Consider the following 15,980-nt stretch of genomic DNA (forward strand, 5'->3'; position numbering starts at 1 on the left):
TTAGAGCATGTGGATTTTCTGGCAAGTAGAATGAGCTGAGAAGACTGGATGGGGCCAGGTGTTGCATACCAGGTCACATTAAGTGGATTAGGTCTTGTAAGTGTTGGGACATCACTGGAGACCTTGGAGTAAGGGAATGTGGCACTGGGTCTGCATTTAGGAAAATAATACCACTGGCATGTTTCTTTCTGAGTAGAGACAACCCTCTTGATACTTCACTGGCCTAGATCTGGATTCCTGCCTCTCCTGGTGAGATTTGGATCTGGGTCAGCGATTCCCATCCTTGTATGGGGTGGTGAGTAGAGGAGAAAAAGCTCTTGCATGAGGAAACAGTCCTTGCTGCATGTGAAATTGTGACTGCAATTGTCATATGTCACGGTGTCCCCTTCCTTCCCACAGGGTAAATGCTCATTCTCCAAGCTGAACATTTTAGTGGATCCTAGTGTTTTCAGCAATGGCAGTGGTCTTTGTTTTCCTACTTTAAAAGCAGCTCATCAATTTCTGCAGCAAATATTTTTGGGGAAAAAACCCTTGCTCTGTTTTCTTTCCTTAGCGTTCTTTGGTGTTTAAAGAGGAAACCATTTGAACTCAAGGCCAGGGAAACTCATCTCTATACCTTACTAGGACTTTCTTCTCCCGCCCTCTCTAGCCCTCTTTTTGAAATGCGGGGAGGTAGTGGGAGCAGGCTGCCATGTCATCTCCCCCTGTTGGTCGTTTTGTGTAATGTCTTGTTGGTAATCTACAAAGCCAGCGCAGACAATGGGCTATGCAAATGACAGAAAAGTAGACCCAGGTTGGATCCATTCACTTTTAAAATTTGTCCACAGGTAGTGCATTGTGAAATCTTTACCTTTGTGAGAGGGTGAAAGGATTCTTTTTTTTTTTTTTTTTTTTTTTTTTTTACTCCTTCCATTCTTTGCACATTGATGTAGTGTTTACAAAGCGGTTATTTCTTTTGTGTGGCTACTGCAGCTTTGCATGCATTCATGATTACAGCAATCCCTTCTATTCTGCCACTTAGTGAGTGGGTTTTTGTTTTTGTTTTTGTTTTTAAGCTAAAATGAACAGGTTTTTCCAGTTAATTGCTTTGGGTGCTCTGTTCAACTTGACCACAAGTATCTGTGCCTGTTTACTATGAGTATATAAAACAACCAAGCTGTAATTCTAATGAGCATTAGAGTGATATTTAATGTGAGTGAAACTTGTGTTTCTACTTGATGATCGATCTCTGTTTTTAATCACAAAGGTGCTGTTCATAAATAGGGGATTTTCATGATGACTCTATCCACATGATAAATTATATAGAGACATTTCAGAGGAGGGTGAAATGCCTTGCTGAGAAGCTCTAAGGGTAAGGTTTTTCTAGAGCAGTTCTCTGAACAATTCCACTCCCCTCGCCCCTTTTAAACTTCTCTGTTTGGGAGCATCTAAATATAAACAGCCTTCCTAATAAAAACTAATCTTGTTGTTACCTTCTGAAATCCTGTCTTGGCTTTGCCCTCCTATGCGGAGCAGATTGGATTTATGGGGTGGTTACATTTATGTATTTCAAGACAGTCTGATAAGTTAAGGAAGCTCAAACCGGCTTGGAACTCAGGCATTCTTGCCTCTTACCACATAGGTGCAAGTCAGTTACCACCTCGAGGCACAGTAAACTGTGATACAAGAGTTATTGTTTAGGTCCTCTCCAGCTTTATTCAAATGCACTCATCAAAATGATTAAGATATTTATCCTCATGTAGACATTGAGAGCAATCCCAGAAATAAGAGAAAGAGAGAAGTGAAGTTGCTTTTATTGTCTTACAAAGATCCTCAAACATAGTTTAATGTCAAATCATCCAGAGGGTTAGCTGTAAGTTGGGCGTATTCTGTGGACCGTGTGCCTTGTTCTAATTGCATTGTCTGCTTTTTTGTTGTTTCTCCAGTTGCAAATGAAGCTGGAGACAAGACCACCAGACCCCTCGCCCGCTTCTCCCGTGAGTAGACCTTGTTTCACTCCTTTCCTGGGCTCCTTCAGAGGCCTTTTTTAACCTGCACGCTCTACCGCTGTAATCCTTCCAGGTGTCAGTAGAACACTGTCAATAAAAGAGTCATATAAAAAATATCTTCAGCGAGTTAATATTTCATTTGAGCTCCACCGCGGGTGAGCTATTCATTGCTCTTGCCTTTTCAATCCTTAGAACTGTGTGTGGTTTATCAAACTGTGCTCTAGTGTTTTGCTATTTCAAGTGGGGTCCTGGGAGCCACAGAACTAGCACGCCTGGGGAGTTTTAGAAATGCAGAGCCCCAGGCCCAAGGAATCAGAATTTGAATGGAACAAACCCCTAGGTGATTTCTGTGCACGTTTTAGTTGGAGAACTGCCCATTGGGAATCCCTGTAGCGGAGGTGGGCTTTTTATGAGGATAGAGAGAGGAAGAGTATGTGAAATGCTCGTAGTCGTCAAGGTCCACACATGTGTGAAACCGTCATCACCACCCAAAGTGATTTAAGGGCTGCCTCCGCAGGGTTTCCCTCCTTTAAGTGACATTTTGGAAGCTCAGATAGATTGAATGGTTTTCCTTGGGATCCCATAAGGGTCTTGGAGCTCCCCATCAATTTCTATCGACCCTTCTGTCTCCAGGTCTTGATCATAATGGGAGAGTCAAACGCTTCGCAGTGTTTTCTGTGCTAGTGTGATCAGCAAATCACACAGCCCATTAATGCTGTCCCTGGAATGAAAACCCAGATCCCAACAAGGGAACCGAAATACCAGAGGTTGAGTGGGGCTGGATGGGGGTGCTCCCCAAGGCTTGGAGCAGAGAACTGGTGGGGCTCTCCATCGAAATGGATGGATTTTTCTTCCCAGCACCATCAGTACTTGCTGGCTTTTGCTTCAAGTAATTTCACGGCTCGGGTGAAAATTTCCGGGTCTCGGTTTTCCCATCTGGAAACCAGAAAATTCATACCCATCTTCTCTCCTTTATAAAAAGGTTACCTACTTTTGAAGTCATGGCACACAAATTCCCCATCACTGCGTAGTTTGCATAAAGTAGATCAAGTCGTGAGTGTGGATACCACCAGAGTAAGCCTCAATGCCTAGAACTGAAAGTATCATTTCTCTATCTACAGGGCCTTCTTCTAAATTCTGCCTTTCAGCTCTGCTGGAGAGGCTTCAAAACTTTTGAGACTGATTCCTAGAAATGGTTTTTATAGAGCTGTAATAATACATGGTAATGCGAGAGCATTAAGTGCTCACATTTTAGAAGCTGTGAAATAAAACACTCATTTCTCACTGCCCTCCTACCTGGAACCTTACTTCCCAAAATAAGTATCTCATCCCACAACTCAACAAGAATGATGAATATGCTTTTAGTCCCTTTCCTTATCTCCCGAGCAGTAGTCAGGCAAATTAATAAGCCGAAATTGTAATCCAATCACTCTGCCTGCCTTGTGGTACTCCCACCTCTGTGAGGGTGCCTGGAGCTTTTTTTTTTTAATGATTCTTTTTTTTTTTTTAAAAGATTTTATTTATTTATTTGAGAGAGAGAGCAGAGAGCACAAGCAGGGAGTCGGGAAGGGCAGAGGGAGCAGCAGACTCCTAGCAGAGCAGGGAACTTGATCCCAGGACCTGAGCAGAAGGCAGAGACGTAACCGATGAGCTGCCCAGGTGTTCCTGCCTGGTGTTTTGATGCTCACTATGACCCGTAGGAAGGGGATGGACCAGGGTCCTACCACCGTGAAGCCAGAATGACAGCTGGAGCAGCTGGTCCCTTTCCAGACAGAAGAGGTTGACTTTGCTTGTAAATAGCTTCCACCACTTCTGAATTTTTTGTCTGGGTTGGAGGGATGATATGTCACTTGAAAGCTTATTCATAGAAGATAAGTGAGGACATGAGAGAAGCAAAATATATAGGCAAAAAGTAATTAGTGGCAAACCAGTCAAATTGGGCTATTTCTGGAACCAAAAAAAAAAAAAAAGAAAGAAAGAAAAGAAAAACACTTTTGGACTGTGCCATGTTCTGGGGGTGGGGGGATCAGATGGTATCATTAGTTCCTAAATCTTTTCATAGCAGATAATAGAGGAAGAAAATTAGGTGGCCTTTAGGTGGAGGAACTGGGGATTGAACCTAGGACCTCGTGCGGGAAAAAATAATTCTTAATGTAGTATTGCCTGACTGACACTTCGCTTAACTGCATTGAAAGTAACCTTGATGCTGTGGTGTGATGGGAATGAAATGTTCAGTTTGGGGAGATTGGAAGGATTTGGATGACAGACTTCTCTTTGGAGGTTTGAAGATGAATACTGTGACCTTCTCCAGTGTTGGCAGCCGCTAACACACGCGTCAAACCCCGTGGTACGCACTGCCCAGCATGGATGTCAGCCCAATGGGAGTGGGAAACAAGAACACAGGCTGGAAATGCTGCGAAAGCTGGACCTCCTGAGGTGGGGGAGGGGTGGTCTGCAGAAGAGAGCTCCGGGCTGGAAGGAAGAGCTGGCCCTGGGGCCTCCCAAGTCATCCCAAGGTTTTCATTTCCCTGGGGAGTGGGGCTCTCACATCCTGATTCCGATGGCCCTGGAATATGCGGCTCATTTCTGTATAGATTTTGCCCGTGCTTAAATCAATATACTCTTCTTGGCTTCCCTACATTGCAAGAGATGAGCTGTGTTGATTCTATTAAGAAATCCTAAAGGAGAACCAAGGGAAGTAGAGGGTAGGAGTCATGAAAACATCTAGCTTTTCTGAGCCCTGGTTTCTGATCCTGCTCTGGCCAGCTGGTCTACCAGCCTTGTAGGCCTCATTTGGTCTCTTCTGCAACACAGCCCACGCTGGGGTTTCTTCTTGGAATCCGTGTCTCTAAGTGGCTGACACGGCTACCTGGAGGCCCTTCGTGGACCAGTCAGTCACTGGCTGACACTGGGGCTGCTGAGGCAGATGTTGCCCTGATAGCCCGGGATAAATAATACGAAGCACAATGTCTGCACACTCAGTGCTCGGTAAGTACGGGAGATTGTCACTGTATATTCCCACCCTTCCTGTTCCCCCTCCCTCCTCCTGTTGACTTCCACCCTCTATCCCTCCCTCCTTCTTTTTTTTTTAAAGATTTTATTTATTTATTTGACAGAGAGAGATCACAAGTAGATGGAGAGGCAGGCAGAGAGAGAGAGAGGGAAGCAGGCTCCCTGCTGAGCAGAGAGCCCGATGCGGGACTCGATCCCAGGACTCTGAGATCATGACCTGAGCCGAAGGCAGCGGCTTAACCCACTGAGCCACCCAGGCGCCCCGTCCCTCCCTCCTTCTTTTCACATATATTTATTGAGGACTTGTCTATGGCAAGCCCTAGAGACACACACAGGAGTGAGTTTGTCTTCAGAGAGCCCATAGTCTGATCAGACGATGCAGAATTAAATGGTTCCAATATAGCATGTGGAGGGAAACCCTAGAGATTGGTACCAGGAGCTATGTGAGCCATATGGGGAGACCTCATCCTATCTGGAGTGGGAGTGGATTCAAGGGAGTCCTCTTGGAGGAGACAAGTATTCGCTGAGATTTAGGGAGGGAGCGGAAGTTAATAGGGAGAGAAGATAACTTATTAAAAAAAATAATAATAAAGGCAATACAACTTTTCAGGGACTAAAGGCTGCATGCAGTGCTTAGATGTGGCCACAGTGTGGCAGCAGAAGCCCAGAATTTGGTGTGCAAGGAGCCTTGAAGGAGGCAGGCATCCAGTGTCCCGGACTTTGAGGGAGGCAGCCAGGGCTTTGAAAGAGCCTGTGCAGCAGGAGGTCTGGCCTCAAAGCTTGTGTAGCTGGGCAGCTGCACTGTGGAGATTTTCCTTCTTTGCTTTCTCCCCTGAGGTGAGCTGTGATTGAAGAGAAAATAGTGGAATCAAAAGTAGTAAGGCAGTGGAGCCCCATTTGACTTCTGCTTTTGGAGGTAAAAAGCCAGGTAGTGTTGAAAACAGATCATTCTATTGAAGAGCTGGAGTAGTCTGGGGAGATGGATGTTAAAGCAAAAGGAAGGTCACTTGCTGTTTTTGTACTGGGTGTGTAATCAGGGTGAATGATCCCTTTCCCTGGGTAGAGAATGGGCCGGGGCAGATGGAGGTATACATTGAGGATGAGCTCTGGGGTTGGGATAGAGAGGAAGCAGCACCTAGTACAGGATGATACCCATTGTGGAACCCCAGGGCAAACTCAGAATCGTATCCGACAGAGTGCTAGATAGAGTCTGGCCGGAGAACTTTCTGAAATTGCTTGTCACAACGAGGAGGGTCGTTGTAAGCATTAGGAGCTTGAGTCGGAGTTGGATGGGTTATAGAACCATGGTGATGAGAACAAGGAGAAGAGAAAGTGGGTGGGAGGAAGGGCTGAGAGATGCCGGAGGCAGTGGGCTGTGGCTGGTGGCTGGGTGCTCAGTGGTTTGGGGAGCAGGGGCTGTGGATGAGTCAGAGCCATTTAAAGGACCCAGGATAGGGCAGGAACTAGATCTGGAGATTTTCTCATTTGTCTTCAACAGCCCTAACTATTTCTAGGTCTCATCCCAGCAGCATTTAATGACTGTACATCTTCATTTCCCACTTGTTCCAGCAGAAACTGGAACTTTATCTTCAACAGTGGAAGCTCTAGAATTTCTATGCACGAGGGACATAGGGGTAGCAATGTAGGTCAGTTGTCCTCAAAGTGGGGTCCTTGCAACTTGTGAGAAAGACAAGTACTTGGACTCCTTACCGGATCTGCTGAAGCAGAAACTCGGGGTGGGCCCCAGCAAACGCTATTGGTGATTCTAATGTACGCCAGTTTCTAAACCACCACTTCAGCTGTGATGGTGATGAGGGGGTAGAGGCAGAAGCCAGGGCACAGAGCAGCACCGTGTTTTTGTTTATAGATCATGGAGTAATATAATTAGCATTTTTCTATAACCGCTTGTAGTTATATATACACATGACAGAGCAAATGTTAATTACTCTCATCAAAGAATAGTGTTTTATTTTTATTTTTTCAATTAAAAAAAAAGATTTTATTTATTTATTTGACAGACAGAGATCACAAGTAGGCAGAGAGGCAGGCAGAGAGAAAGAGGGGGAAGGCAGGCTCCCTGCTGAGCAGAGAGCCCGATGCAGGGCTCAATCCCAGGACCCTGAGACCATGACCTGAGCTGAAGGCAGAGGCTTTAACCCACTGAGCCACCCAGGCACCCCAAGAATAGTGTTTTATTATTTTATTTTTATGGGGAGGGATTGTGGGGGAGGCCTGAGGAGGATTACGGGAAGAGTCTAAAGATACCCCTACTCGACCCTTAGACCTGGCACTCTCCGCATCCTCTCTTGAATCTAATTCTCTTTTCTCTTCCTGAGGCCATCTCCTGCCTACTCTTGGCCTTTCCCCCTCTCACAGCAACATCACTGTAAGAGCAGGTTGGCTGCCCCCCCCCTTGCCTCTTGCTTCCACCTCGAATCACCTGAGCCGTCATCCTCAAACTCCCGTTTTTGTCATGACCTATTGGTGTTTCAGAACCGCAGACAGTTAACTCCCCAAGTTTTGTTCAGCCAAGATACATCTGCCTGACTGCAGTGGGTTCCACATTCTGTTGTACTCCTTGTCTCTTTCCCTTTCATCAAATCCAGTTGTTATCAGCCAAACAAATCTGTTTGTATTTATGACAACAGACATACCAACCCATTATCTGACATTTGAACACTTTCAAGTTAGACTAGAGCTTACAGCTGATCCAGTCCAAAGCTCACCACCCATGTAAAATTTAAATCCTCTTCATGGCATCCCTGTCAGGGGGTCATGAGCTCTCCACAAGAACTCATCTAGTGGGGAAAACTCAGCTTGGCCTGGAAGGGATTGAAGGTCACGGTCATAATGAAGGCCTGGAATATGTATGTGTATTTAGGGAACTGAGACTCACTTTGATTTTCTCTTTTTGAATGTATGGGATTGGGTCTTTGAATGTATCCATTATGGTACTTGGTCCTCAATATGTTAGCCGTTGGTTCATCTGGTGGACTATATGGTTACCCACAAGTAACTTCTAGGAGCTTGTGGGTGATATGTAACCCAGGGGTCAGCTGGAAGCTCCTGGTCCATTGAGATCCAGGGAAATAGGCTCAGACTGCTACTGTGTGCCCTTTGGGAGTTCAGAGCACTCCTCGGTGTTTTCTGTGAATACTGGGGATGGCCTAATATTCTCCTTGCCCTGATTCCCTACCTCTTTTGTTTCCTTCTACTCGCCTCTGGCTGTCTTCTTACCTGCTCTGAGATAGGCTCAGATGAGAAACAAAGCCCCTTTTCTTCTTTTGGAGTAACCAAAGGCTGTTGGTCAAAGCAGAACGTGAGCGAAGATGAGAAATCCATAGGAGAGATGACAATATCCAGTTGTGTGAAGACAACTTGAATTCACAGTTCTGTTCTCACAGCCCTTTCATCCATTCATCCACCTCACCACCTGTCGCTTCCTTAAAGACCACTTTGCCCATGTAGCTGCTGGTCTGCCGCCCCTCAGTCCTTCTGTGCCTACCCTCCTCCACTTTTTGCCCTGTATTTCCATTTCCCTCCTGGGAACTGAGAGACACTCCTCCAGCTCTCATACACAGCAGCTTGATCATCACATTAGTTGTATTGGTATCTGCTGACACCTCTGCCCTCAGCACCACACCTCTACTCCTTTTGACTTATTCTTATTATTTTTTAAGATTTTATTTATTTATCTGACAGGGAGATAGAGAGCACGAGTAGGCAGAGTGTCAGGCAGAGGGAGAGGGAAAAGCAGGCTCTCCACTGAGCAGAGAGCCTGATGTGGGGCTCCATCCTAGGACCCTGAGATCAGGACCTGAGCTGAAGGCAGATGTTTAACCATCTGAGCCACTAGAGGTCTTGACTTTTTTTTTTTTTTTTTTCCCTACATGGAGACTAATTTCTTTTTCCTTCGTGGGAATTATAGTCCAGCTTGTTGAGATAGTAACAAATATTTACTCCTTCCTACATGTGTACAAGCTTACACAATTTGAAAATTTGAATAGAAATTTTTTGTGTATTTTGTACCCTCAGGGAGGGCAAGGGAGACATAGGTTGAGTACTGCATGCCAAGCACCTCCTCTTTTCCTCTCTCAATGTATGCTCCTTTGAAAAAAGTTAGGATGAAGTTTCTGGTTCCAGCGAAAGGTAGACTAGGATAGCCTGAAATCCTCTATTTTTCATGAGCATGTAGAAACGCTGAGTAAAATATTTTAAAAAATGTTTTTAAATGCATAGTTAAACTTACAACAAATAAAGGGAACTCTGCAGGTGGAAATGAATGAGGAACTTAATATTAGTACAACAAGCTATAAACATGCCTGTTGATTCTGTAGGTATTCGGTGTGGGAGTGTTGCTGCCAAAGCCACGGGATCTGGAACATGGGGTAAGGATTTCAGGCCTTGGGCTGTGCAGGATGAGGAGGTGGATCTGAGACTTCTGCTTGAACTTGGACTCTTAAAACTTAGATGGGATGGACTACTTTCTTGAAAAACAAATTACTATAACTCATCAATTATGAAGTAGCTAATAGCTTTATAACTATTAAGAAAATTGACTTAATAATTAAAAATGCCCCAATAGAAATCCCAGACCCAGTAAGTTTAGCTAGAAAGTTCTACCAAATTTTTAGAGAAGTTAACACCAATTTTATATAATCTCTTCCAGAAAACAAGGAAGAGGAAACATTTCCCAATTCATCTTATGAAGTTAGTAGTACCCGCATAGCAAAACCAGAGAAAGATGGCAGACCAATATTCTCATGAATGTAGATGTAAAGTTTTTAACATAATATTAGCAAAACAATTCCACAATATGCAAAAAGAATTATATACCATACCAAGTGGGTATGAAAATTTCTGTATTGAAAATTAATATAATTCACCATAGCGAGCTAAAGAAGAAAAATAATATGATCATATCAGTTGATGCAGAAAAAACATTTGACAACATTTGGCATTCATGATAAAATCTCTCAGGGAAATAGGAATACAGGGGAATGTCCTCAATTTTTTAAAGAGCATCTATAAGAAACCCACAGCTAATGGTAGACTGATGCTTTCCCCCTACAATTGGGAACAAGATGAGGATATCGGCTAACATTCTTTTATTTAACATTGTGTTGAAAGTTCTAGCCAGTGCAATAAGGGAAGAGAATGAAATAAAATGCATACAGATCAGAAACGAAGAAATCAAATTGTCTCTGTTGCAGAAGACATGATTATCTATGTAGAAAACTGTCAGGAGGGGCACCTGGGTGGCTCATTGGGTTAAAGCCTCTGCCTTCAGCTCAGGTCATGATCTCAGGGTCCTGGGATTGAGCCCCGAATCGGGCTCTCTGCTCAGCAGAGAGCCTGCTTCCTCCTCTCTCTCTGCCTGCTTCTCTGCCTACTTGTGATTTCTGTCTGTCAAATAAATAAATAAAATCTTTAAAAAAAAACTGTCAGGAATTTATAAAAAACCTTCTAGAACTGGGGTGCCTGGGTGGCTCAGTCAATTAACTATCTGCCTTCAGCTGAGGTCATGATCCCAGGATCCTGAGATCGAGCCCTGCTCAGCGAGGATCCTGCTTCTCCCTCTGCTGCTCCCCCTGCTTGTGCTCTCACTCTCTCTCTGTCAAATAAATAGAAAAAATCTTAAAAAATACCCAAACCAAACCAAAATCTAGAACTAATAAGTGAGTTCAGCAAGGTTATAGGATATAAGATAAATATAAAGAAAATCAAAATTAAAAATACAGTAGTGTTTTCAATTGCTCAAAAAAAGTGAAATGTGTAGGGGTGCCTGGGTGGCTCAGTTGGTTAAGCATCTGACTCTTGATGTCAGGTCAGGTCATGCTCTCAGGGTTATGAGATTGAGCCCCTCCTCAGGCGTCACACTGGGCACAGAGCTTGCTTAAGATTCTCTCCCTCTGGCTTTGCTTCTTCCCCTTCTCTCTATCTCTCTCTCTAAAATGGAAAAAAAAAATGTGAAATGTGTAGATGTAAATCTAACAAAACATGTGTAAGACTTACATGAGGAATGGAACAGCTGGGTGGCTCAGTTGGTTAAGCAGCTGCCTTCGGCTCAGGTCATGATCCCAGCGTCCTGGGATCGAGTCCCACATCCGGCTCCTTGCTCTGCAGGGAGCCTGCTTCTCCCTCTGCCTGCCATTCTGTCTGCCTGTGCTCACTCTCTCTCTCTCTCTCTCTGATAAATAAATAAAATCTTTAAAAAAAAAAAAACTTACATGAGGAAAACTACACAATGGTAATGAAGGAAGTCAAAGAAAATCTAAATAAATGGAAAGAAATACGTTCATGGGTTGGAAAACTCAATGTAGTGAAGATGTCAATTACCCCTAAATGGATAAACAGATTTAACAAATTCTTATGAAAATCCCAGTGAGGGTTCCATAGACATAGACGAGATTATTTTAAAATTTATATGGAAATTCAAAGGAACTAGAATAGCTAAAACAATTTTAGATAAGAAGAATGAGGTACAAGGATCAATCTATTTGATTTCAGAGCTTAATGTACAACTACAGAAATAAAGACTAGGTAGTACTGGTCAAAAGATAGATTCATAGGTCAATGCGACACAGTAGAGAAGTCAGAAATAGATTCATACAAATATGCCCAACTGATTTTTGACAAAGGCACAAAAGCAGTTTAATAGAGCTAATATAGCCTTTTCAACAAATGGCGCTTATGTATTTGGACATCCACAGGCAAAAATACAAACCTTAACCTAAGTCTCAAACTATATATAAAAATTCACTTGAAATAGATTATGGGCTTAAACATAAAACATAATGCTATGAAACATTTAGAAAAAGAAACAGAAAAAAAATCATTGGAAAATTACTTGCAAACAATGTTGCTATCCAACAAAGTTTTATTATATATATATATATATATATATATATATATATATATATAGTATTTGGAGAGAGAGAGGGAGGGAGCACAAATGGTGGGGCAGGGGGCCGGGGGGGGGTTGGAGCTGAGGGAGATGCAGACTCCTCCCTGAGCAGGGAGCCTGATGCAGGACTCAATCCCATGACTCTGGGATCATGACCTGAGCTAAGGCAGACACTTAACTGACTGAGCCACCCAGGTGCCCTAGCATTATAATATATAAAGAATTCTCAAAACTCAAAAGTAAAAAAGAAGACAACCCATTCAGAGTATGCCAAAAGGCAGGAAGAGACATTTTACCAAGGAAGGTGCAACAGATGACAAGTACTTGAAAAGTTGTTCAACTTTATTGGTCAATAGGGAAATGCAAATTAAAACCACAATGAGATACACTACCCATCTAAAATGGCTAAAATTAAAATGGCTAAAATTAAAAAATAGTGACAACACCAAATCTTGCGAACTGCATTATTTATGCATTGCTGCCTAGGCCACTTTAAAAAAGTTTGGCCGTTTTTTAAAAATAAGTAAACACCCAAGTACCATATGGTCCTGGAACAGCACTTCTGGGCATTTATTCCAGAGAAATGAAGACTTACATTCACACAAAAACCTGCACATGTGATCTCACACCTATTAGGAAAGAAACCCAAAAGTGTTGGCAAGAATGTGGAGAAATTGGAACCCTTGTGCTCTACTGTGAGGATCACAAAGTGGTGCAGCCGCTATGGAAAACAGTATAGCGGTTCCTCAAAAAATTAAAAATAGAATTACCATATGATCCAACAATTCTGCTTCTGGGTATATACCCCAAAGAGTTGAAAATAGGAGTTTGGACAGATATTTGTACAGTCCTGCTCCTAGCAGCATTATTCACAGTGTAGGTGGAAGCGATCCAAGTGTCCATCAGTAGATGAACGGATAAACAAAATGCCTCCAGACTAAAGTGTCAGTACAATAGAATGTTATTCCGCCTTAAAAAGGAAGGAAATTCTGACGCAAGCTACAACGTGGGTGCGTCTTGAGGACATTGTGCTAAGTGAAATACGCCAGCCACAGGATACTGTATGATTCTACTTTAAAGAGGTACTTAGAGTAGCGAGATTCATGGACACGGAAAGTAGAATCACAACCATGGCAGGCACTGAGAGGAGGAGGCCATAACTTTCATGGGTACATAGTTCAGTTTGGCAAGATGGAAAGAGTTCTGGAAGTGGATACAACGTGAATGTATTTAATGCCATGGAACTTGGTTACACAGAAAAATGGTGAAGATGGTAAATTTCTTTTCTTTCTTTCTTTTTTTTTTTTTTTAAAGATTATTTATTTATTTATATGACAGACAGAGATCACAAGTAGGCAGAGAAGCAGGCAGAGAGCGAGGAGGAAGCAAGCTCCCTGCTGACCAGAGAGCCCAATGTGAGGCTTGATTCCGGAACCCTGGGATCATGACCTGAGCTAAAGGCAGAGGCTTTAACCCACTGAACCACCCAGCCGCCCCCTCATGTATCTTTTACTACAGTTTAGAAAGCCCCACACGTGAATCATTAGAGAAGTTTTATTCATAATAGCCACATACTGGAAACAACCCAGATTTATTTATCCAGTGTATGGTTCTATTCATACCATGGTATGCTGCTCAGCAATGAAGAGAACAAGCTACCAGTACATGCAACAGCCTGGATGAATCTCCAGAGAATTATGCTGAGTGGAAAAGCCAATCCCAAAAGGTCATACGTATACTGTGTGATTCCACGTACACTGTTATTGAGATGACAGAATTACAGAAATGGAGAGCAGGCTCGCGGTTGTGAGGAGTTAAGGAAGAAGGGGGCTGAGAGGAAAGTGGGCGTGGCTATAGGCAGATAACAGGAAGGCTTTCCTGGGCTGTGTTCTGACTCATCTTCACCACCCTGGCTGTGATACTGTACTATAATATTACAAAATGTCACCACTGGGGGGAACTGGGTAAAGGGTACATGGGATTTTTGTATTATCTCTTATAAGTGCATTTGAATTTATAATTTCTGAGAGTCAAAAGTTTAATTAAAATAAAAAAGCACTTCTAAGATGACTTTTCATAGCCTATAGAATTCAATCAAAATCTTTGACATGTCACATCAGGCCCTTCGAGAGATGACCCGAGATGACTTCTCCTGCTAAGCCCTAACTCATCATTTCAGCTTCAGAAAAATGAAATTAGTTGTCCTCTCATGCAATTTCACTCCTCCATGCCTTTGTACATGTGGTTCCCTCTGCCTGAAATGTTCTCTCTCTCTGTTGATATCCAAGCCAACCCATTCATCTCTTAAAACTCTGTAATAGACCACCTTTTCTGTAAAGCCTAGCCTGACCCCTGGAACAAAATTACCATTCCCTGCTTTGTTTAGCTGTATTATAAATAAGCTCTTTAAAAAAACAATTTTTTAAAGATTTTCTTTATTTATTTGACAGATAGAGATCACAAGTAAGCAGAGAGGCAGGCAGAGAGAGAGGGGGAAGCAGGCTCCCCGCTGAGCAGAGAGCCCGATGCGGGGCTCGATCCCAGGATCCTGAGATTATGACCTGAGCCGAAGGCAGAGGCTTAACCCACTGAGCCACCCTGGTGCCCCATAAATAAGCTCTTTAATGACTGTCTCCCCACTAGATTTTTGAGTACCTTGAAAACAGAAACTGTGTCTTGCCAGTTAGTACACAGTAAGTGTTCAATAAATGTTTGTTCAATTGGGTTGAAAGCAGAGTGACTAGAACTGTTCCAGATCTGTAGCAATTTCAAACAAGGGGATAAAACCACTTATCACTGGGACAGTTCTTAGAGATTCATACTCAATTACCTGACTAGAAGAGAAGTCAGATGCATTTTAACTTATGGGACTTCCATGATCTTCCAGTCTCAACTTCCCGTGATGCGCTCTTTTCAACAACTAAGGAGGCCTACTGTGGCCAACCACTATGTCCTGTCCCTCTCCCCCAGCTCCCCATAGGCAGGTAGACTAAGGATATGAGTGGTTCCTGGCCTTGGCTAAGCCTTGGATTGAAGCCCAGGGTGGACACATTTCGTTTTGTAGGCTGTAAAATGTGCGACTATAGAGGTCATCATCCTGCCGTTATGAAGTCCTGGGGAAATTCTCCTGTTCAGAGCTGCAGTTCTTGGAACTTATGAAAGAATTGCCTAGTTTCCAGGCCAGTAAATTTTGTGAAGCCAGGTTCCCAGTCCCATTGGGCAACATTGGAAGAGAGGTCAAGGTGTGAATCCACTTGTGTGAGAAACTGAAGAATACCCATGCATGATACAATTGATGCTCAAGGAAGGAAGAAAACACTGAGAAGTTTACTGAAGTTTCTTAATGTGGTTTCTACAGCCTCAGAAGCAGTTATCTTAGAAGCATATGAAAAAATTAATTTTGAATGAACATTTTGGGTACACGAGTATAAAAATGAGTAAGTCACAGTTCTTTCCCTAAAGGAGCTTATCACCAACAAATGATCTATTGTCTTTATTTTGTTACCAGGAATGGCTAGTTTGGGCCAGAATGTGAAAGAACTCTTCTCTGTGACTAATACATTACCCCAAAGTCTCTGTTTTTCTGGAACTCTTGATTAAAACACCAAATCTCCAAGCAATTACTTTCAAACACTTTATTTTTGATCACAGTACACATACCATTTCAACATGTCTAGGATGAATGTGGCACATTCTTCCAAGTGCTCAGAGCACTTTCATACATACTATATCACTGAATTCATTCCTACCAAGTTTTTATAATGAGGTTAAAAATCCGTGCTGGAACCTCCCAGAGGAATACTAGGCAGATTTACAAATGAATCATCCAGCAGATGGTAAAACTTGGATTTTTGCATGCTTTGCAGACATTAGCATATTTCAAGGTAGTTATGCATTGAAAAATTTTCACTTAATTATGGGGGTGGTGGTGTCTGAATTAGTGAACGTCTAAATTATGGCAAACTTAAAAAAGTGCGGTCTTTTAACTCTCAAGTACCTAACTTACACTGACCATTAACAAAGTCTTTGTCAAGTAGATTTCACTCTCAATAGATAAACTTCTCTTTTAATTA

The 15,980-nt window shown here is 42.8% G+C and overlaps 1 protein-coding gene across 6 annotated transcripts in view; it reads left to right on the plus strand.

Annotated features, from left to right (window-relative positions):
- PDE1C (phosphodiesterase 1C) overlaps window positions 1–15,980 on the plus strand; it is a 502,891-nt gene that overhangs the window by 86,441 nt on the left and 400,470 nt on the right. For all 6 annotated transcript variants that reach the window (XM_059396607.1, XM_059396608.1, XM_059396610.1 and 3 more), the window contains exon 2: window positions 1,926–1,976. In XM_059396607.1, the coding sequence (XP_059252590.1) occupies window positions 1,926–1,976 (51 nt within the window). The remainder of the gene's footprint in view (window positions 1–1,925; window positions 1,977–15,980) is intronic.

This window comes from Mustela nigripes, chromosome 4, assembly GCF_022355385.1.
Source record: "Mustela nigripes isolate SB6536 chromosome 4, MUSNIG.SB6536, whole genome shotgun sequence".
NCBI lineage: Eukaryota > Metazoa > Chordata > Mammalia > Carnivora > Mustelidae > Mustela > Mustela nigripes.